The 25,154-nt window shown below is 40.7% G+C and overlaps 1 protein-coding gene across 2 annotated transcripts in view; it reads right to left on the bottom strand.

Moving 5' to 3' along the window:
- PDE1C (phosphodiesterase 1C) overlaps positions 1-25,154 on the bottom strand; it is a gene marked incomplete at both ends in the record, with an annotated part of 550,586 nt that overhangs the window by 226,105 nt on the left and 299,327 nt on the right. The window contains one exon of one of the 2 annotated variants that reach the window (XM_082661640.1): positions 22,637-22,663. The exons of the other annotated variant lie outside the window; for it this stretch is intronic. Within the exon in view, the coding sequence (XP_082517766.1) occupies positions 22,637-22,663 (27 nt within the window). The remainder of the gene's footprint in view (positions 1-22,636; positions 22,664-25,154) is intronic. 2 annotated transcript variants of the gene reach the window in all.

Here is a 25,154-nt window from a genome sequence, read left to right as displayed (position 1 = left end):
CCGATGAGCCTGTGTGTCCGGAGCCTGTGCTCCACAACGGGAGAGGCCACAACAGTGAGAGGCCCGTGTACAGCAAAAAAAAAAAAAAAAAAAAAAAAAACACATTCCCAGAAAGATAGACAAGATGAAAAGGCAGAGGACTATATACCAGATGAAGCAAAAAGATAAAATCCCAGAAAAACAGTGACATGAAGTGGAGATAGGCAACCTTCCAGAAAAAGAATTCAGAATAATGATAGTGAAGATGATCCAGGACCTTGGGAAAACAATGGAGGCAAAGATCGAGAAGATGCAAGAAATGTTTAACAAAGACCTAGAAGAATTAAAGAACAAACAAACACAGATGAACAATACAATAACTGAAATGAAAAATACACTAGAAGGGATCAATAGCAGAATAACTGAGGCAGAAGAATGGATAAGTGACCTGGAAGACAGAATGGTGGAATTCACTGCTGCCATAAAGTACAGACTAAAGAAAAAAGAATGAAAGAAATGAAGACAGCCTAAGAGACCTCTGGGACAACATTAAACACAAAAACATTCGCATTATAGGGGTCCCAGAAGGAGAAGAGAGACAGAAAGGACCCAAGAAAATATTTGAAGAGATTGTAGTCAAAAACTTCCCTAACATGGGAAAAGAAATAGCCACCCAAGTCCTGCAGAGAGTCCCAAGCAGGATAAACTGAGGGAGAAACACACCAAGAGACACAGTAATCAAACTGACAAAAATTAAAGACAAAGAAAAATTATTTAAAGCAACAAAGGAGAAACAACAAATAACATACAAGGGAACTCCCATAAGGTTAACAGTTGATTTCTCAGCAGACATCCTACAAGCCAGAAGGGAGTAGCACAATATATTTAAAGTGATAAAAGGGAAAAATCTACAACCAAGATTACTCTACCCAGCAAGGATCTCATTCAGATTCAACAGAGAAACCAAAAGCTTTACAGACAAGCAAAAGCTAAGAGAATTCAGCACCACCAAACCAGCTCTATCGCAAATGCTAAAGGAACTTCTTTAAGTGGGAAACAAAAGAGAAGAAAAGGACCTACAAACACAAACCCAAAACAATTAAGAAAATGGTCATAGGAACATATGTATCGATAATTACCTTAAATGTGAATGGATTAAATGCTCCAACCAAAAGACACAGGTTCACTGAATGGATGCAAAAACAAGACCCATATATATGCTGTCTACAAAAGACCCACTTCAGACCTATGGACACATACAGACTGAAAATGAGGGGATGGAAAAAGATATTCCATGCAAACGGAAATCAAAAGAGAGCTGGAGTAGCAATACTCATATCAGATAAAATAGACTCTAAAATAAAGAATGTTATAAGAGACAAGGAAAGACACTACATAATGATCAAGAGATCAATCCAAGAAGAAGATATAACAATTATAAATACATACACACCCAACATAGGAGCACCTCAATACATAAGGAAAATACTAACAGCTATTAAAGGGGAAATCGACAGTAACACAATAATAGTGGGGGATTTTAACACCTCACTTACATCAATGGACAGATCATCCATACAGAAAATTAATAAGGAAAACCAAGCTTTAAGTGATACATTAAACAAGTTGGACTTAATTGATATTTATAGGACATTCCATCCCGAAACAACAGAATACACTCTCTTCTCAAGGGCACATGGAACATTCTCCAGGATAGATCACATCTTGGGTCACAAATCAAGCCTCAGTATATTTCAGAAAATTGAAATCATATCAAGCATCCTTTCTGACCACAACGCTATGAGATTAGAAATCAATTACAGGGAAAAAATGTAAAAAACACAAACACACGGAGACTAAACAATACATTACTAAATAACCAAGTGATCACTGAAGAAATCAAAGAGGAAATCAAAAAATACCTAGAGACAAATGACAACAAAAACACAATGATCCAAAACCTACAGGATGCAGCAAAAGCAGTTCTAAAAAGGAAGTTTATAAGCAATGCAATCCTACTTCAAGAAACAAGAAAAATCTCAAATAAACAATCTAACCTTACACCTAAAGGAACTAGAGAAAGAAGAACAAACAAAACCCAAAGTTAGTAGAAGGAAAGAAATCATAAAGATCAGAGCAGAAATAAATGAAATAGAAACAAAGAAAACAAGAGCAAAGATCAATAAAACTAAAAGCTGGTAATAAACTAAAATCGATAAACCATTAGCCAGACTCATTAAGAAAAAGAGGGAGAGGACTCAAACCATTAAAATTAGAAATGAAAAAGGAGAAGTTACAACAGACACCACAGAAATACAAAGCATCCTAAGAGACTACTACAAGCAATTCTATGACAATAAAATGGACAACCTGGAAGAAATGCACAAATTCTTAGAAAGGTATAAGCTTCCAAGACGGAACCGGGAAGAAACAGAAAATATGAACAGACCAATCACAAATAATGAAATTGAAACTGTGATTAAATATCTTCCAACAAACAAAAGTCCAGGACCAAATGGCTTCACAGGTGAATTCTATCAAGCATTTAGAGAAGAGCTAACATCCATCCTTCTCAAACTCTTCCAAAATATTTCAGAGGAAGGAACACTCCCAAACTCATTCTATGAGGTCACCATCAGCCTGATACCAAAACCAGACAAAGATACTACAAAAAAGTAAGATTACAGACCAATATCACTGATGAATATAGATGCAAAAATACTAGCAAACAGAATCCAACAACACATTAAAAGGATCATACACCATGATCAAGTGGGATTTATCCCAGGGATGCAAGGATTGATTCTTCAATATACGCAAATCAATCAATGTGATAGACCATATTAACAAAGTAAAGGATAAAAAACATGTGATCATCTAAATAGATGCAGAAAAAACTTTTGACAAAATTCAACACCGATTTATGGTAAAATCTCTCCAGAAAGCGGGCATAGAGGGAATCTACCTCAACATAATAAAGGCCATATATGACAAACCCATGGCAAATATCATTCTCAATGGTGAAAAACTGAAAGCATTTCCTCTAAGATCAGGTACAAGACAAGGATGTCCACTCTCACCACTATTATTCAACATAGCTCTGGAAGTCCTACCACGGCAATCAGAGAAGAAAAAGAAATAAGTGGAATACAAACTGGAAAGGAAGAAGTAAAACTGTCACTGTTTGCAGATGACATGACACTATACATAGAAAATCCTAAAGATGCCACCAGAAAACTACTAGAGCTAATCAATTAATTTGGAAAAGTTTCAGGATACAAAATTAATGCACAGAAATATCTTGCATTCCTATACACTAACAATGAAAGATCAGAAAGAGAAATTAAGGAAACAATCCCATTCATCATTGCAACAAAAAGAATAAAATACATAGGAATAAAACTACATAAGGAGGTAAAAGAACTGTACTCAGAAAACTATAAGACACTGATGAAAGAAATCAAAGATGACACAAACAGATGGAGAGATATACCATGTTCTTGGATTGGAAGAATCAATATTGTGAAAATGACTATACTACCCAAAGCCATCTACAGATTCAATGCAATCCCTATCAAATTACCAATGACATTTTTTACAGAACTAGAGCAAAAAATCTTAAAATATGTATGGAGAGGGCTTCCCTGGTGGCGCAATGGTTGAGAGTCCGCCTGCCGATGTAGGTGACACGGGTTCGTGCCCTGGTCCGGGAGGATCCCACGTGCCGCGGAGCGGCTGGGCCCGTGGGCCATGGCCGCTGGGCCTGAGCATCTGGAGCCTGTGCTCCGCAACGGGAGAGGCCACAACAGTGAGAGGCCCGCGTATGGCAGAAAAAAAAAAAAAGAAGAAGAAGATGCGGCACATATATACAATGGATATTACTCAGCCATAAAAAGAAACGAAATTGAGTTATTTGTAGTGAGGTGGATGGACCTAGAGTCTGTCATACGGAGTGAAGTAAGTCAGAAAGAGAAAAACAAATACCGTATGCTAACACATATATATGGAATCTAAGAAAAAAAGAAAAAAGGTCATGAAGAACCTAGGGGTAAGATGAGAATAAAGACACAGACCTCCTAGAGAATGGACTTGAGGATACGGGGAGGGGGAAGGGTAAGCTGTGACAAAGTGAGAGAGTGGCATGGACATATATACACTACCAAATGTAAAATAGATATCTAGTGGGAAGCAGCTGCATAGCACAGGGAGATCAGCTTGGTGCTTTGTGACCACCTAGAGGGTGGGATAGGGAGGGTGGGAGGGAGGGAGACGCAAGAGGGAAGAGATATGGGAACATATGTATATGTATAACTGATTCACTTTGTTATAAAGCAGAAACTAACACACCACTGCAAAGCAATTATACTCCAATAAAGATGTTAACAAAAAAAAGAACCTGCTGTATCGCACATGGAACTCTACTTCACTTTGCTGTACAGTGGAAACTAAAACAACTTTCTAAAACAACTATACCTCAACAACATAATTAATTAATTAATTAATTTTTTAAAAAAGAAAATGAATTGAGTTCCATCTCAGTGCCAGGCACTGTGCTAAAAGCTGTGAAATGATGGTGTGTTATTTTTCACCTTCTACAAAAATAAATAAATAAATAAAAATAAAACAGAATAGAATAGGAAATATCAGATGTAGTCACCGGTAGTAAGATAAAACCTTTATTTCCGTGTGAGTGTGAGAGTGTGTGTGTGTGTTTGTGACAGCATACGTGTGTGTGTGAGTATGAACACACACTGAGCCACAGTGTGTGTTCATGTGTTTTTCTCTGTGGGTCACAGTAAGCAAGAAAGGTACTTGCTGCCTTACAGCACCTGCAGATTGGCCCCTTGCTGAAAAGAGAAGGGAAGAATAATGGGAAGAGAACAGGAAAAACCAGTTTCCTCATATAAGCTTCTATAAACAGAGGAAGAAATCAAGTCCTCCTGTGGCCAGACAGATGGGACTGGAGCTTCTAGGTACTCCCCTCTTTCCTCCGTCCCCTCCTCCAATTACAGCTCAATCAGAAGCCACATCTCATAAACCTCACTAAAAGGAAGAAAAGCTGATTTGTGCCTCGCACAGAGGTGCCAATCTGGCGTGTGGACTTCCCTTAGCAGTAGAAGAAAAAAGAAAGCCTCAACAACACGGAGATCCTTTTCTTCAACAGAGTTTTCATTAAGGTCCTCGTTCTGTACAAAGATTATTTTCCTTTTCTGCCCTGGGTATGTTCATGGTAGCCCCCACTCACAGGTGCACAGGAAAACTAAACAGAGGAATTAAGAAGATGTCTGAATCATCTACATCAGAATGACTGTAATCAGCACTTATGATGAATTTTAATGCAAACACCAAGCCATAACCCCACTTTTGTCACCATATCCCAATGTCCCCAAAGTCAAACACAGAGGCAGGATAGCACAGGGCTTAAAGGTTTGGGGTCAAGAGCCAAACCAACATCATTTGGAACGAAGTCCAATTATTTTCTACCTTGAGAAAGTTATATTCTCTAAGACTCCGTTTTCTCACCCATAAAATAGGGACAGTAATAGCCCCTACCTTGGAGGCTATAGCAAAAACTAAATGAGATACACGTGGAAAGCACATAACCCAGTGCCAGGAACATAATAACTATCATGTATTATCATGTATTTTTATGGCTATTATTATTATTATTACCATCACAGTCATTAGCATTTCAAATCAAAGTTTGATTTCTCCTCAGCCTAGCTTGTTTGTTTTGAGATCTATACCACTGGTGTAGATTCTGAAGTGTGAGAATAAAAAAGAATATTTTGTTATAATTGTTTATTGTAAATGATTTGCACAATGATGGGCCCCAAAACTCAATCCCCCAGAGAAGTTCCCATTTTCCCCTGGGAAACAAACACCCTAATTCTTCTGCCTTTAAAGGAGTTGCCAAAAGTCAGAAAATCCACGCACTTGAGAGTTTTTATCTCTGAAGAGCCAGGAGCTAGAAATTCCAACAGGATGGCTCCGCATCTGCCCTAGGATGGGAGTACATTAGCAGAGGGCTGTTCGTGCCTCTCACAGCCACAGATACCAGCTGCTGCTGAGGAAATGGGAAAAGCAACCCCACTTTTCAGCTACAATGCACCTGGTCAATTGTGAAATCCGACTTGAATGGAGAGAAATCTCATCTTGACTCCATTTGGCATTGAGCACGAAGGGTAGCCTGGCCTCCAAGGAAATGCCAGAGGCGGGGAAACTCAGAGAAAATTCAACCAACAACCAACTTAGGCAGTGGAACTGTGTTCTCTGAGTGCCAGGCCGGCCTTACTGACACCTACTGTAACAGTTTTTCAAAACAAGGACAGCTCTACTCTCACATAGCTTGCTTCAGAAATGACTTTTCCTCCTATAAGTGGTGTTCCTTTGTCTGACAACCACACATGCAAGAAACAAGAACAAAGGAGGAAGCATCTAAGCCACCAGATCGAACACATTCACACATCCACCTGCTGCAACATACTCATCCTATGAGTTTATTAGGGAGATAAAAATTAGTAGGAGGGTCTTTTCTATGAAGGAATTTATTGGACTGTTATGAAGAGAAACAAGAATCCAGTTGACAATTGTAACACAAGTACGGATGAGGTACCAGGGAGGTACAGAGGAGAAACAGAACTCAGAGGGAACTCTATAGCTTAGATGCTTGTATTAGAAAAGATGAAAGTTTAAAATCAATGCTCTAAGTTTCATCTTAAGAACTTAGAAAATTAGATCCAAAGTAAACAGAAGAAATAATCAAAATAAGAACATAAGGCAATGAAATATAAAACAGATAATCAATAGAAAAAGTTAGGTTTTTAAAAACATTAACAAAAGTAATAAACAAGCCGTGAGACTGATCAAGAAATAATGAGAAAAAAGCACAAATTACCAATACCAGGAATGAAATCCACTGCGGATTTTGCAAACATTAAAAAGATGGTAAGTAACATTATACCAGTGAATATCACAACACAGATGAAATGAACAAATTTCTTGACAAATACAACTCATCAAGAATGACATAGAAGAAATAGAAAATCCAAATAGCCCTATTCCTATTAAGGCAGTGGTTATCCAAGCGTGGTTTCCAGAATGGCACCATCAGGTACACCTGGGAACTTTTTGAAAGGTAAATCCTCAGGCCCCACTCCAGACCTACGCAATCAGAATCTGGGGGTGCAGTCTCAGCAAGCTGTGTTTTAACAGGCTCTCCTGGTGATTCTGATATCATTTGAGAATTGCTTGAATACCATCTTCCCACAAGAAATGCAGGCCCAGATGGTTTTGGCTAATAAATTTTACCAGACACAGAAAAAAGAAAAATACCAGCCTTACAAAAACTCTTTAAAAAAATAGAGAACACTTCTCATCATTACTTTTAAGTTCTACTCCCTTATGGAAGATGTAGGAGATTTTTTAAATCCGCCCTTTGATTCTTGTTTTGAAGTGACTCTTAGTTTCTTTGGGATGAGCCATTCTGAGAGACAATAGGTCCACAGTGCCCAGGTGGCCACACCACGTGCCTTCAAGTAGAGAAGTCTTTATGAACTGTCTTCTTTCCTTTTCTTGCAGCCCTGAGAGGAGTGATTATCTACTTCTCTGTGCAGCAGCTAAGGCTCGAGGCTCACGCACAAGGATACCCACAGCACAGTGACCCTGCCTTAAGCTGTCATACCAAACCTCACTCAAGCCAGAGCAGACACTGGAGCTCAGATAACAAAACTGATTAAAATCGACTATCTGCTCATGTTATTCCCTCTAAATAAGTACCCATACGACCTTTCCACATCTGCCTATTTTCGCTTATTCATCCTGGAGTCTCAGCTCAGGCATCACCTCCAGCAAAAGCCTTAACTGAACCCAAACTAAGCAGGGTTTGGGTTCAGTAAAGGGTAGGGTAGAAAGGGTAGAAACCACATCTTACTCTTTTTATTTATTTTTGAATGTCTCACAGTACCTGACTATCACATACCTGACACTCAGTAAACATGAAGTGAAATAAAGAGTCCGCAAGTGGAGTCAGGCCAAAGTCGACATCCATAAATAAAATATGCTTAACTTGATTTTACTCAATATTTACGGTAGAACTCATTTTTAAAACTAAACACCTCTCATGTACTCTTCATTCAACCTCTTGATAACACTGTCGATGCAAACCACGTGGACTGGCTTTCATTTTGCATACTTGACCTCCCTTTCTAAAAACTCTGGTGGGTGTGTTAGGTGTCTGCCCATTGACCTGTGCATTGCAGGACCTCTTTGAGAATGAATACAGGGACCAAGAGAGCAGCAGTGAACAGAGGACACCTAGAATCTCTGGCTAAAATGGCTGGATTCCTTCTTTTAGGTTCTTTCTACAGACCTGTACTTTATCTTCATGCTTTGTGGATCAGCCAGAAGCAAAAGGCGGCAACTTCTCCCACCCCCTGCCCATAATTTGCTGGCGCCATTCCAACTACTCCTCTGCCACATGCGATCATGAAGAATTAATCTCCTGTGCAAGTAGAATAAGTCCTTGAGGGAGGTCAAGTTTTGCAGAGAACATGCAAGGTCTCATTCTTCATTATGATGAAGAATGGCATTCTGTGGCCGTTAATTTTTATTGGAAGGCAGGGCATTATATTAACAGCTAATATTTATTAGGCACTTACTATATACCTAGAACTGGGTCACATACGATACATACATTGTCTCATTTAATCCTTATCAACAACCTTATGAGTTAGGTACTATCAGTAGCCCATACCCTGAGAATGTTTATGTTTAACCAGCTGAAAAATCACAAAGTTAAGGAGGGGTGAAAATGAGATTTAAATTTAGGCCTCTCAGACCCCCAAATCTATGCTCTGAGTGCCAATGCTGTATTGTCTTGCTTAGAGACTTTTGGTGTAATTATGCCCCTACAAGGTCCCATGCAAACCAATGGCAGAAGTAAGTCACTGATATCAAGGAGGAGGAACCTTCCACCCCACCAATTTAAAGATCAAAAGTACCCTTTAAACGTGATTCATTTTCCACATAAGAGACTAATTTAAGGAAATTTTCTTTCTATTCAAAATAATGGTGCTAAATGAAAAGCAATTTAGCTTTACAATGGCTTCATCAGAACCTCATCTGTCAAATCCCTAAATCATGCTCTCGGAACACATTTCTCAACGCAGAGAAATCAGCAGGGGAAAGGAGCAAATGTAAAGCAAACAGGCAAAAGTATGAAGTTAGTGTGATCTAACGAGCATAAGCTACAGTCTTAATGAATAGCTGTGCTCGTGGGCCACCACCAACACCATCACCACCACCATCGTCATCACCATCACCACCAGCATCACCATCATTGGTATTGTTATTATAAAGTAACTTCATTCCCAAGGGGGAGCACTATGACCTCTAATGAATGAGGCTTCTGTTTACCCATCAAACAGGCACTGTTTGTATTACCAAAAGGGTTAATTTTCGATCTTTCTTAATAATGGGTCATGAGTGAGCAGTGGTAGCTAGCAAATATATTACTCTTACTAACAACATAGTACACTAGAATTAGTAAAATTATCACAAAATCATGACAACGTTATTTGGAATTATGGACTTGGCGTACCAGCAGAGGTGATCACACACCTCACGGTCCCCGTTGCACACACCACATTCTTTTCTTAAGCTATTTAATTGTTGTGCTAACTCTAAGAAACTCTTGATTATGATGTAAATGATAAAACGTACCTTAAAGGTTAAGAAGCTGATTATTAAAAAGTCAACCATTTGTATTTATATCAGAGGGCAACAAGACAACAAGGGCAACCCTATCCCCTAGCGGCTAAGCGCTGCAATTCACAAACTCACAGCGGAGAGGAGCTTGCCCTGTGACTCCAGATAGAGCCAAGCTTTCAGAGGTGTTGCACTGGCTCTGGACGTGTATGAATATCAATTTTTGTTGTCTTGTGTACTAAGTAGGAATCCATCCCAATTTATATTGAGGCTCACTTTGTAGTTACCAGCTTTCACTCAGATTACTATGATAATTAACTTTCTCTAGCCCCGCATGTAAGAGATGGGACTTGATTTCTCAGTAAATTTGTTCTGTTTTATTGCCTATGTAACAATATGCAATAATATCAAATTATTTCTTTTAAGATCTGCGATTTTAGGTCTAACAGACTATAACAGCATGTAGAACTTATGACTTCTGATTTGTTTCAGCACAGAGTACACATAAGCCAAACAATATTACCCCTTCAAGACAACTTCAAAATGTCTTTTAATGCATGATTTAAAGTACTTCAAAATTTTTTCCTTATAAAATTTAAATGCATCTAAACACCTGTAAAGTTGTATATGTCAGCTCCATAAACTATGAAACAGAATTCATAAATCTGCTACATAAACAATGAATCATAGGTCAAAATAGTAATGTTAATAATAATGGCAAAAATACTCTTTACACTTACTAAAAGCCAGCAAGTGCACTTGAATGTGTTTAACCTTTATCTCATTTAACCCTTACAACAACCCTGTGAGGTAAGTACTATTATTATTCCCTCTGTACAGATGAAGAAAGTAAGGCTTAGAGCAAGGTTTCTCAACCTTGGCACTGTTGACATTTTGGACCAGATAATTCTTTGTTATGGTGGGGATGTTCTGTGTATTGTAGGATGTTTAGCGGCATCCTTGGCCTCTATCTACCAGATGCCAGTAGTATGTCCCACTCCCAGATGTGACAACCAAAAATATCTTCCACACTGCCAAATGTCCCCTGGGGGAAAAATCGCCTCCACTTGAGAACCACTGGCTTAGAGAAATTAAGGAATTTACTAGAGGTCATATACTTAAAATAGTAGAGCAGGGATTAGAAGCCAGGCATGCTGAGTCTAGAAGGCATGCCATCAACCAATATAACATAGTGCTATTCACTCTGTGATAGTTTAAAGGACATATATTTTCCCTCAAAAAAGAAAACTAAATATGAAGATGAACTATGAGTGTCTTCCTGTGGAAAGATTTTCCATGACTACACCCAACTGGGCCCTTCCAAGTTTTTTTTCCTAATTAAGGCCCATGTCCCAGTGGCTGCTGACCTTGCATAGGACTCCCCTACCCCACCTACTCCAACCTTCTTTCCAAAAGATGGTCACCAATCACTTGGTTAAGGCTGATTCCATTCTTCAGTAAGAAAGACACAATCCCTGCCCCTAAAAAGCAGGGCCATCTGCTTCCTACCAGTTCCCTTACTTTACCGTGCTCTGTCTCATAGTGCAAGCCATTTGCACAGTGGCCACTGAATGCTGGTTTCTCTCTGAGGGATCCCCCAAGCCTTCAGTGACTAAGCACTTTCCAAGTACCAAAGCCTTCCTATGTGCTTCACATATACTATATCATTCTGGGCTCCCAAGAACCCTAGGAAGTATCATTATTTTCACCTGACCTACAGGAAACAAAGGTTCTGGTAAGTACTCATATTTCAATCTAGAAATGGGTGACTCCAAACTCCTGCTCTTGACCCAACTTTCTGCCCTTCTTTCATGGATGAGCAAAGACTTCAGACATGCCTCTTCCAAAGCACATTCTCAGCTCAGTCTACTCCCTCCAGCTTGCTTAGGAATTTTCATGCAGGTTCCCTCTCCTCAAAGTTATGGGAATAAACAGTACAGTGCAGAGAGTCATTTTACTTGTGCAGAGACAAAGGGAAAAATTCAAGCAGTGATCTCATGAATTTTGAAAAGGCATTATCATATTAAATCAGAGGGTAGAAAAATACAGGACAAATTTTCCTTTATCTGATTCTATTTTGCTGTTTACTTTTTACGCATAAAGAGTTATGTATTCATGTATGACTGATTACATTGCTCCAAAGCATTTTAAGCAGTTAAGTACTAAAACAGACGATTTTGAAAAACAACCTGGTGGTAGAGGTGAAGGATTTTTCCCCTTTCAATCACATTATTTAAATATCACTGTTGCTTGTTGGGTTTTTCTTTAAGTCTTCATTGAATTTTCCTGAGAACGTCAACTTGTGGGTTGAGGCCAAATATGAAAAATTTCACATGTAAAATGTCTTGATGAGAAAATAAAAATTGGCAGAGTAGGGAAATGAACTCCAAAAGGCATATTTCTCTGACCCTTTGATTTTATTCAGCTTTAAGCTGCTTCATTTGGGGGCGGGGAGGTTCCACAGCTGTAAAAAATTATAAAACCACCAGAATGGAAAAAAAAACAAGACATTTTTAGCATCTCAAATACCTGCCTTTAAACCCTAGCCCAACCATTTCTCTGCTTTGTGACATCAGTCAAGTTACTTATTTTCCCTGGGTTCTTCATCTGTAAAAGGATCACCGTGAAGATTAAGTAAGATAATGCATGTGAAGCCCTGCCACATGGTAAACACACAATAAATTTAATCAATAAAATGCCTTTTAGACATATCTATGTTTTTGCCAAAGTTTATGTTTTGGCATTTGTCCTTTTATTGTCCTTCTCATGATTCGTTCACACTATTTAGGTGAAATTAGAAGTATCTAAATCATGGGTAATCTGGCTGGTGGCCAAAGGACCATCACTATGAGGCCAGACCATGTTACCTGCCCAATGATCTCCATGCTCATCAGCAATGTTGCTCCTCCCCAATGATTCAGTTATAAGTCACAGAGTGCTTGTCATCACTGGAAATGTTGTTTGGTGGTCTCCGTTTTCCTGTAGAAAACCTTAGTAGTTAGAATCAGAGAGTATCATTCTCGAGCCAAAAGGAACCACAGAAATTCTTGTGTTCAACCTCATCCCTTTATACATGAGGACACTGAGATCAGAGAGGAGTAAACTGAAAAGCTAAACTAGCGACAGAATACAAGTCTGATTCTTAACCTTTCATCTATACCAGTGGTTTTCAACCAGAGATGACTTTGCCCCCCAAGAGACATTTCTGGTTGTCACAACTAGGTATAGGGGATTTGCTATTGGAATCTAGTGAGTAGAGGCCAGGGATGTTACAAAACACCCTACGATGCACAGGACAGTCCCTACAATGAAAACAACAATAGTACCAAGGTTAAGAAACTGATCTACACTAGTGGACCCAGTGTCTCCCGATACTCCAAAAGCTGCCTCTTAAGCTACTGTTGGGATTGGACTTGGTCCCAATTTGGAAGCTCTCACCAATGATTGAATCAATCAAGTTAATTCTGCCTCTTTAGTATTGAAGGCTACTGGGATTAGGAGGGATTTATAGACTTGCCTATTTGGGCAACTGAAAGTCTGGGCTTAACTTCTGAAGCACAGTGACATGCCCAGCATGAATGCTGCTGAAGTCTTAAAGAAGCACTTAGGTCTTATTAGGCACTCTAAGAAAATGATTCTCAAAACACCACAGAACAGTCAAATGGTGCACACCACACAGTTATCAAATATTCAGAATAATGCACCACAAACAAATACATTGACACTGCACTAAACATCTCCAGGACTAGTGGTTCGGATGGAGGAAAGGTAGAGACTGAAGTACTGATGTAGAGCAAAAACACTCTGAGTTTCCACCCAAAGCTAGAGACCCATATTGAAAGAACTTAAACAGAAAAGCAGAGTCAATGATCCAAGCAACTGCATATGTTTTGATTCCTGTCCATGCATGCCATCTGGCTTGCTGACCTCATAGGTCCCCACCCTGGCCAGTGTGAGGGCCAAATAGAGCCTGAGTGTGGGAGTATGTGGTGATCTACAAGTATGAATCATTTATCAATCTGAGCTTATTTACCCGCAGTTCCACCTGGTAATTCTGGCTTTACTTCTGACCCATGGTCGAAATACATGAAGGATCCCAATCTGATACACTCATAAATTCAATCCACACTAATAAATACTAATCAGGTCCAAGGCATCATGCTTTGGGGGAGCATAGTCCCTACTCAAAAAAAAATCACAATGATGCCAACTAATTCTTGTACATAGTTCACAGGCCAACAGCCGCGGCTTCAGAGCCAGGAAAGGGTGGAGAGCATAGCAAGCGGCGGCGCCCCTAGCCCCCGACCCGCGATGCTCCGCGGAGGCGCCGGAACCTCGCCGCACCCTTCCCCAACACAAGCGACCTCTGAGCCCGCCTGTCCCGCGGACCCGGGCACAGCTCCGGCCACCGGGACCCAGGACGGAGGCGCGGGGCGCGGGGCTCGGCCGGCGGCGGGCGCTGGGGCGGGCGGGGATTCCGGCTCCAGCCCTGAGGCCGCGCGGACCCGCCACACCCACCTCCGTCCCCGCCGCCAGGAAAGCCATATGTTTGTTTTTTACGTCCCTGAGTCTGTTTATGTTTTCTCAATGATTTCAGTGGTGTGTATTTTTTGGTTCCACCTGTAAGTGATAGCATATAATACTTGTCTTTCTGACTGACTTACTTTACTTAGTATGATTACCTATGTTTATGTTTTACCTATGTTTATCTAAATTCCTGTAAATGACATGATTTCATTCTTTCACACAGCGGAGTCATATACCACTATGTACATATATCACTTGGTTTTTATCTGTTCATCTGTCCATGGACATTTTGTATCTCTCCACATCTTGGGTATTGTAAATGGTGCTGCCGGGCACACTTGGGTGCATGTGACTTTTCTTTGGAATTCTGGTTTTCTAAACATATACTCTTAGGGGAGGGGATATGGGGTTATATGTATACATACAGCTGATTCACTTCGTTATATAGCAGAAACTAACACAACATTGTAAAGCAATTATACTCCAGTAAAGATGTTGGAAAAAAAAAAAAAAACTACAATGAGGTATCACCTCACACCAGTCAGAATGGCCATCATCAAAAAATCTGCAAACAACAAATGCTGGAGAGGGTGTGGAGAAAAGGGAACCCTCTTGCACTGTTGGTGGGAATGTAAATTGATACAGCCACTATGGAGAACAGTATGGAGGTTCCTTAAAAAACTAAAAATAAAACTACCATATGACCCAGCAATCCCACTCCTGGGCATATACCCAGAGAAAACCATAATTCAAAAAGAATCATGTACCAAAATGTTCATTGCAGCTGTATTTACAATAGCCAGGACATGGAAGCAACCTAAGTGTCCATCAACAGATGAATGGTTAAAGAAGATGTGGCACATATATACAATGGAATATTACTCAGCCATAGAAAGAAACGAAACTGAGTTATTTGTAGTGAGGTGGATGGACCTAGAGTCTGTCATACAGAGTGAAGTAAGTCAGAAAGAGAAAAACAAATACCATATGCTAACACATATATATGGAATCTAAGAAAGAAAAAAGAAAGGTCATGAAGAACCTAGGGGCAAGATGGGAATAAAGACACAGACCTACTAGAGAATGGACTTGAGGATATGGGGACGGGGAAGGGTAAGCTGGGACAAAGTGAGAGAGTGGCATGGACATATATAGACTGCCATACGTAAAATAGATAGCTAGTGCGAAGCAGCCACATAGCACAGGGAGATCAGCTCGGTGCTTTGTGACCACCTAGAGGGGTGGCATAGGGAGGGTGGGAGGGAGGGAGATGCAAGAGGGAAAGAGAAATGGGAACATATGTATATGTATAACTGATTCACCTTGTTATAAAGCAGAAACTAACACACCATTGTAAAGCAATTATACTCCAATAAAGATGTTAAAAAACAACAACAACAAAAACACACATGCACCCCAATGTTTACTGCAGCACTATTTACAATAGCCAGGACATGGAAGCAACCTAAATGCCCATTGACAGATGAATTGATAAAGAAGATGTGGTACATATATACAATGGAACATTACTCAGCCATAAAAAGGAACAAAATTGGGTCATTTATAGAGACGTGGATGGACCTAGAGACTGTCATACAGAGTGAAGTAAGCCAGAAAGAGAAAAACAAATATTGTATATTAACACATATATGTGGAATCTAGAAAAATGGTACAGATGAACCAGTTTGCAAGGCAGAAATAGAGACACAGATGTAGAGAATAAACGTATGGACAGGGCTTCCCTGGTGGCACAGTGGTTGAGAGTCCACCTACCGATGCGGGGGACACGGGTTCGTGCCCCGGTCCAGGAAGATCCCACGTGCCTCGGAGCGGCTGGGCCCGTGGGCCATGGCCGCTGGGCCTGGGCGTCCGGAGCCTGTGCTCCGCAACGGGAGGGGCCGCGGCGGTGGGGGGCCCACGTACCGCACAAAAACAAACAAACAAACAAACAAAATTCGTATGGACACCAAAGGGGGAAAGTGGGGAGTGGGTGGTGGTGGTGGGATGAATTGGGAGATTGGGATTGACATATATAACTAATATGTATAAAATAGATAACTAATAAGAACCTGCTATATTAAAAATAAAATAAAATTCAAAAAAAAAAAAGAAGACAGGCTCTTCAATAAGTGGTGCTGGGAAAACCCGACAGCTACATGTAAAAGAATGAAATTAGAACACTTCCTAACACCATACACAAAAATAAACTCAAAATGGATTAAAGACCTAAATGTAAGGAAAGACTGTTAATGAAGAAGGGATGATAGAAAACACAAGGCAAATATGACCGTCAGCAAGGAGTTGAGCTTGACTAGAACTCAGGGTGAATGAAAGAGCATAACAGAGACAAACAGGAAAATTGAGATGGAGGTAGATGAAGAAACCCTTAAAATCCCAGACAAGAAGATAGTCTTTACTAGCTGAAAGGAAGCCAGTGGAGGTTTGTTGCTGTTGAGTTACTGTTGCTTTTTTCTAAACAGATGTGACACCATCAGCGACACTGTGGAAAAAGGAATCAGACATGGGTAAGCAGAACGGAGATGAAGAAACCAGAAGACCAAGAGTGGTTAGGAGGCTATTCAAGACCCTAAGAGATGGATAATGAGACTGGACCGAGATGATGAGTATGAAAATAGTGTGGAGGAAAAGCCCACCACCTGTTAGAGACCCACGTATCACAGGTGAAAGGGGAGAACAAAAAGGAAAAGTTGAAGAAACACACACAACAGCTCATATAAAAGGACTCAAAAGTGTTGATCCTGGGTGAGTGGGAGAATCGTAGTAATCATCAGACCTGAAGATGGAAGAGAAAAGAAGATTGAATTGTGCCTAGACAATCCGCCTGATTCAGAAAATGACAGCTCGATGCCAAGGTCATTCCTGTTACTAGTGTCTAAATATACTACCCAGACTCAGTGCCGGAGCTACTTACTCTACCTCTGAGGGAGAGAGCACCCTCTCGCCATACCTCGTTCCCAACCCCTGCTACACAGACTCTGAGTCTAGATCCCTGCACCTGTGCTGCCCAGACTCCTGCTGATCTATTAAGAAGGCGAATGAGTGAGTGAGGGATGATGAGTGGCAGTTGCCTGATACTTTGAAATCTGACCAAACGATCTATGTGGACCCTCCATCACCCTCCTTTCTCCCCTGGCTGTTTCACCTGAAATCACAGTACTTGTAGGCCATTTCCCATGTTAACTCCCTTGGGCATTAGCCTTTGTGGCTAATTCTCAGTGTCCATCTGTGATTTGTGCCCTAACCAGACCACTTTGCTCCTTTCTCTAGCATTCTGTCTGCCACCATTCATTGTAAAGTCAACCTGACTCAGCTGGCAAACTTGGAATGTAAACTGGACATATTCTCATAGCTGATGCACACATTCCTACTACTTTGAGAATTTTAGTCATCGCAAATACATATAGGAAAATATTTTTTAAAGGACTTTATTTCTTAGAAGATCCTCTTGTCCCTGATTTCACCACTAATACTTGGGCTCTAAATGTCAATACTACTGAGTAAGTAGTAGTGTGTAAGATCGGTTATCCATAAGCACGCACAAATATGTGCGTTGATATACCCTATCACCCCTTCAACTTCCCCCACAAGTTATCTGACTGTCTTTTTTTACCACAAAGGTAGGGGACAACATCCACCGAGTCTATGTCAGTGACGCCAAAAGAGCTTCAGGATTCACCAATGAGTCTTAATACGTCCGGAATGAAACGGGACACAGTTCAGCAAAAGATGCACCTGCTAACACAAGAATACGAGTGCTTGGAAGGCAGTCTTGCCAAAGGGTGATATCCACTCACCTTCCTACCCATCCCCGCCCACACAAGACAATCTATTATTAACAGCAAAGGTGGAGGTTCTGCTGATGACTCATTAAGTATGCTGATTCATGAAGGACGACATGGGCAGACCTGACTAAAGAAATCATTTGCTGGATTTAATCAATTATTGGGCTTATCAAGTGTGATTACTGAGCCACATAAAAATCCAAGTAAAAGAAGGCATTAGACACTTGAGGGAAAAAAATAACTCCTTGTTATGCCTTGCAACAGATAGAGGCCATTCTGTTATCTACATGTGCAAGACGCACTTTGTCAATTACTTCCACACGTTTGTATCCTGGGCTGTCTTCCTCCTAATGTCCAGAATATTTTTGAGCCATTTGCCCCTTTGAGAAAAAGTCTAAAGAATCAGCAAAACATACATGTTTAAAATAACTGAAAACATGAAGAAAAGAAATTCTCAACTATCCCATTAGACTTTAATACGCCCATACGTTCAAGCACCATGAATAATAAAAAATACTGTCAGCTCTCTTTTGTGATCTAGTGAAAGAAGAGCATGCGATAATGTAAGAATCCTCCCCAAAGATCTAATTGTTCCCAGTGACATTCAGTATTTACACCTATTATAGTACTTACCAAATTTTATTATAATTTTTTCACAGTCACACCTACAAGCCTGTGTACCCCCTCACAGAGGCTATTTTTTATGTATCTTTTTATTTCCGGTATTTATTTCAGTGTATGGCAACAGTAAGTATTCAGTAAACTTTTGTTAAAATCGGAGATTTTTGTAAAGTGCTATGCATGTGACTATCAATCTAATATGATTATCAACAAAAAGAGAGACAACTTTGGCTAAAGTTAACTGTTCACAGAAATGTCTAGATTTATAAAATGAGTAAATCAGATAGAGTCAGAACCAGAACTTCTACTTAAATGATCTTAACAAAGCTAGGGTCAGTAACAAACAAATCAACAAAAACCTTCATGCCACTGAGAGTTTTGCTATCTGGTGGCCTTAAAACTCCAACCCCTGGCCATCCTGACCAAAGTATTTCCATGCCCACACATATGAAAACAGAACAATTGTCTGTGGAGGTCCCTCAGGTTTGTGGCTATGTCTTTATTGGTACATCTGCCTCTAATTGTGCTGACCATTCACAGATTCCCTAGCACATTGAAACAGGGAGTGAGTGTGTGTGCATGTGTGTGTTGGAAGCTCTTCTAATATAGACTCAGCTTATAACATCATCCCTCATAGAAATTCTTTTCTTCAGGGGCAGCCCCGAAATATTAGATTATTTATAGATATTTGTGATTATTTTGTACATGGTCTGGCATGCTTTCTCAAAGATACAAACTTCTCAGAGCCAGACCTGATAACTTGAAGCTGCAGCTGTACTGAAAACAACCTGATGAGAATTTTATGGGGAAGCAGGTTTCCGGTGTAATCCCCTCTAGCTTTCAAATTACCATTTCACCACTTCAGCAAATCTCTTGAAATGATTGGCCTTCGTGGACAAGCCCCATTCAGAAAGCAAAAGGATGGTTCCCCTTAATTGTGTTTATTTAAAGCCCAATCTAATAAAGTTGTGCAGGGAGAAGCTTACCTCCTACCTACAGGTGCCCTTGCTAACCCAGTAAAGAGTACTTATAACATCACTCTTTCTGTTGAAATTCTGGTCTTGAAAGACATGAGTACATTTCCCTTAACACTAAAAGTGAGACTTAGTAGAATCACTATCATCAAAATATTCTTGTGGATGGGAATAAAGACACAGACCTACTAGAGAATGGACTTGAGGACACAGGGAGGGGGAAGGGTAAGCTGGGACAAAGTGAGAGAGTGGCATGGACATATATACACTACCAAATGTAAAACAGATAGCTAGTGGGAAGCAGCCGCATAGCACAGGGAGATCAGCTCCGTGCTCTGTGACCACCTAGAGGGGTGGGATAGGGAGGGTGGGAGGGAAGGAGACGCAAGAGGGAAGAGATATGGGGATATATGTATATGTATAACTGATTCGCTTTGTTATACAGCAGAAACTAACACACCATTGTAAAGCAATTATACTCTAATAAAGATGTTAAAAAAAATATTCTTGTGGGTTACTAAAATCTGCCTAGTACTTTATGAAATATTTAAAGAAATATATCTACCTCAGTTGAGTTGTAGTGGGATAATGATGATTTTGAAAGCTAGTCAATTTTTTTTTTCTTTAACATGGCTTTAGAAGGTAAATAAATACATGAGTAAAACGAAATGAAACTTAGCAAGAAAAGTTTAAACAAAGGTAGATTATTTTTGTATCCTGGGCTGTTTTTCCCCTTATGTCCAAAGCAAACCTACAAGACCTAACGCTTTTTAATGTAGCATTTGTGTCATTTAGTTTTCCTACATGAAGCCACCAGCTTTACCTGACTAATTATTGACTGAATCCAAATAACTGCACTTAGAATTCAACTAACCAGTTGAGTCCACACTAGTACACCTGTCCTTAACATGAAAAAGGAACCACAGCTATTCCCAGTCCAAATGAATCATCCAATAGACAAGCATATATTCAAACAGACCAGCATCTGACGGGGTATCAAGATGTATTTAAAAGTGTCCACCATTCATCAAATGAGGTATCCACACGCTCCAAATTTACAGATCCCTGGAAAAGGTCTCAAGCAAGATCATTCTGATAAAGGTTGAAGGTTTGATACATGAAAATGGCCTCAAATTCTTTAATACCCTTCCATCAAGAGATGTAATCTATATCCCCTTCTCATGACTCTGGGTGGATTCTGCAATAGCTTGACCAATAAGATACAGAAGAAGTAACATTAAGCCAGTTTCAGGGAGACTAGCACCTTCCACTCCTTTTCTCTTGGAACACGTGGCCTAGGAAGCCAGCTAAGAGTGCAACACCCCTGAGACCACCATGCAGTAGAAGCCCAAACTCTTGGAGACGTTCTGGAGGATGAAAGCCATGTGGAGAGAGAGAAAGAAAGAAGGAGCACCGAAGCTCCCCACGCGCAAGTGAAGAATCGATCTTGGAAATGGATCCTCCATCCACATCAGCCCCAGCTGACACCAGGTGGGTCAGATCCAAACCACCCAGACAAGTCCTTCCTGAATTCCTGACCTATAAAATCATGAGCAAAGTAAAACCCTTGTTCTAAGCCATAAGTGTGGGGATGGTTTGTTACTCAATGATAAATTAGTAGACATGGAATATTTCACATGAGAATATGCATGTGATTAAAAGCAGAAGAGCTCACACCAAGCCTCTATTCATTTGCACTTTTAAGACTTCAATAAAGCTGATACAAACCAGTTTTTTTTTACATCGACATAAAAATGCAACAGCTTTCACATCAGATATGCAAAAATATGCTTTCCCAAAAAATTGACACAGTAATTTGAAACCTGACAGGTTTGAGCAGTTCTCTTGAGAAACTCCCTCTTACCTGTCTATTTATCTCCCCTTAAAATAAGATTGAGGCAACTTTGAAACATGTCATACCTCAAGTTAACTACACGTGAAAATGATAAATTACCTTTTACTACTAAAGACTACTATGCCCTCTAATCTGAGTGATTAATTTACGCCCTGCTCAGTGGTTCACATGCAATTACTACCATGAGCCTGATGAACCTGAACAAGACAGAATTATTCAGCCATCTGTATAAGCTCACTATATTTAGAAAAGTATAGCAACGTCTAGGAAGCTTTTAAAGTTTTAGTTCATTTTCTCTCAATGATTTGTGCACCTCCACACTGCACATCAAATGATGACACCACTACTTTGGATTACTGACTTTATTTGGAAACCATAGGACATAGGAGCCTCTACGATGAGATGAGACCCACTAGGAGAGGTCAGATTAAAGTCGTCACTGAAAGTACCATTGTTGAAACCTACTGGAAGATTTTAATTGCAACAGCAATTTTTGATCTCATATAATCTGTTTAAAGCCATAATACCAAAGTCAATCCATGAAAAGCAGACACTAGGCTTTTAGACTGAGCCGTAGTCTTCTGCTGCTTGGCGAACAGAAGGTCTAAGCAACTCTATTTCTTTGGAATGTGCTTTCCAAACTCTTCTCAATAAAACAGAGTAATGGAGGGTGAAGACAGATGATATTCTACTTTAAATTACCCATTCCATGGTTAAATCAAAAGACTTCCCTTAAAGGAATTTGTATCTATGTTTTGAGCTCAATAGCATTTTGTCAGCCAATCAGGCAAAGGAGAATCCAAACACCAAACGTGCATTTGCAAACCTTTTCTGCTCCACCTATAATCCTTTACACATGCCCTCAGCCCAGCCCCACTCTGGTCAAAGGTTTTGATAAAATCGCTAGATAACTTAGCAGTAACAAGCTTTTTAAGCCACGGGATCCACTCTCATGCGAAGGTGTACACTTACTGTGCCACACTAAATGCATGCAATCAATTTTTAATTACAGAAACAGTAGTGACTCGAAGATAAAGCAGGCAACTCGCTGAGAAGGAACTGAGAGACTGTTTATTACAATGAACGTCCACCATGAGCCAGACTTGCGAAGAGCTGTGACACAAAGGAGTCAACCAACCAGTTCCCCTTTCTCAGAGGGACGCTCTTACCTCTGGGACGTTTTCTTATATTTCCTCCTGTGGGAAAAGAAGCATAAACACACATCAGAAAAGAGTCTGCGGCAGGTGGTAGGTTAGAAAAAGATAGCTTCAGCGGGGATGGACGCAGAGGTGAACACTTTGTAGAAAGTTCTCTCTGTGAGGCTTGTGGGTCTCAAAACCCACTTAAAAGTTGTGGATTATTGTGTTACATTGCGGTTGGATGCAGAGAATCGTAGTCTTATCAGCTACACATAGCATCCCAAGAGCTCAATGGCTCTGCCCCCGATATTCTGCTCTTTCCCCTCTGAGAGCACTGTAGCATCTTGGTTGAGATCAGACCTTAAAGATAGCAAGATCCAGGTTCAAATATCAGCCCTTCATTCACCAGGTTCATGGAGTTGTTGAGGAGTAAGTGGGCAGAGGCTGTGAAGCGTGTCTTGTATCTGGCACATAGTAAATGGTCCACAACTCTTAGCTATTTGTACTGTCATTACTGTTATTATCATCCCCATCAGCTAGCACCGAAGTCCCTTTAAAGACCTGCCTTTTAAAATGTAAATGTGTAATCATGCAACTAAACCATAAGACCAGACATAAGGTCTTCAGAGAAGGAAGATGTGAGAAAAGGGACAATGAGAAAGTCTAGAAGCAAAATAGTGAGAGCAGAATCAGGAACTTGCTACTGGCTAAGCTGTGGGCTCAGGCCCCTGGAAGAACACGTCCCCAGGAAGCACAAGTAGCTGGAGTTCTACTCCACCTCTGCAATTTAGAGTCCTCACTTAGCCTTGGGCAAATCTACTGGGTGCAGGGCTTCTTAATCTATCAAATGGAGGTCACATCGGCCCTGGTAATCTCACCTGGGTCACAGTGGCCTTCGAGGAGGAAATGGCCATAAAAGTTTATTTTCCAGTGTATCCCAACGTTTTTCACATTTGTGTCAGCTTTTGTAGGCTCTGAAGACCCTCAAAAGAGTTTTAAAAGACTCTTCAATGGAGAGGATTAAAGGAAAGGAAGTGCTGGGAGAGGAAAACGTATCTCCCGGTAGCATCTCCGGGAAGGGCAATGCAGCTGTCCTTGGTTCCACACCGACGTTCCCATTACAGTCACTGCACCAGGAAGCCAAGCTACTGATTTGCTAATAGAGCTACATGTCACACATGCTTTACAAAAAGGCACAGATGTTTCAAATTCAGAATCCCTATGACCTGTGACATCTCTGTTTAAATGAAAACATACATGGCAGTGTGACATGTTAAGTGAAGTAAACAGCATACGGCACTGAACCCACAATGTGATCTTGACCTGAGAGGTACTGATACCTATTTATCTATAAGGAAAACCATCAGAGTGATAATCATGAGCCCAGGGTAGTAGGTTAATGAATCATGACTTTTATTTGTACTTGTATGAATTTTCTATATTTTCTATTTTAAATGAGCCTTATGATTATAATTAGAATAATTATAAAAATTTATAAAATACTCATATACAGTCACATATACAGATATATACATCTATAGGAAGAATATACAGAGATATTTACATGTTTGAATTACATCATATATGTAGGGAGGAAGGTCAACTAACAGATGGGTTAGGGCTTGGGCTTGAGAGCAAACTACCTGTGTTCCGATCTTGGCTGTGGCACTCAGCTCTACAGTGTTGGACCAGAGATTCAACCCCTCTGAGCCTCACTTTCTTTATCTGTAAAGTGGGAATAATCAGAGCACCTCTTTCAAGACCTTGTGGTGAGAAATAAATGAGATAACCCACCTGAATGTCAGCTCCCCAAAGGCAGATTCTTTGTATGCTGCCCCACTGTATCCCACAGCTTAAAACAGTGTTTTGCACTCCCTCCAAAAGCTGTGATGGGTGTGCACTGACCATCCTGGACCACCCCCCCACCCCAGCAGTGACAGCTCGCACGCTCTAGGCAGTAGCAAAGGCAGAGGTTTCATCCACAGGCACAGACCACAGTGAGCTGTGGGTGTGACCCATGCCCTTGGCCCTCGTTAGAACTGCTGTCTAATGAACCGGGCTCGGGAGTCTCTGGCAAGACTGGAAAATAACCCAGTGAGAGTGTGCAAGGGCCAAAGGTAAGGGGGCAGTTGGGGCAGATGGATGCCCCTGGTTCCCACCCAGAAACTCAACTAGTTCTGTCAACAGAGTGTGTCTTCAGAGGCCAGAAGAAGACAACCTTTGCTATTGGCTTCCACAGAATTCTGCCAACATTTGCCAAGGATCATAAAAAGGCACTGCTGGGGGCTTCCCTGGTGGCGCAGTGGTTGAGAGTCCGCCTGCCGATGTAGGGGACGCGGGTTCGTGCCCCGGTACAGGAAGATCCCACATGCCGCGGAGCGGCTGGGCCCGTGAGCCATGGCTGCTGAGCCTGCACGTCCGGAGCCTGTGCTCTGCAACGGGAGAGGCCACAACAGTGAAAGGCCTGCGTATCAAAAAAAAAAAAAAAAAGGCACTGCTGGGAACGCTGAGTGCATCAAAATGAACAAAAATAAGAATAGCTTCCAAT

This window comes from Grampus griseus (assembly GCF_964374135.1).
Source record: "Grampus griseus genome assembly, chromosome: 9".
Taxonomy (NCBI): domain Eukaryota; kingdom Metazoa; phylum Chordata; class Mammalia; order Artiodactyla; family Delphinidae; genus Grampus; species Grampus griseus.
The sequence above is the reverse complement of the archived record's forward strand: the minus strand, read 5'-3'. Positions and strand labels throughout refer to the sequence as shown.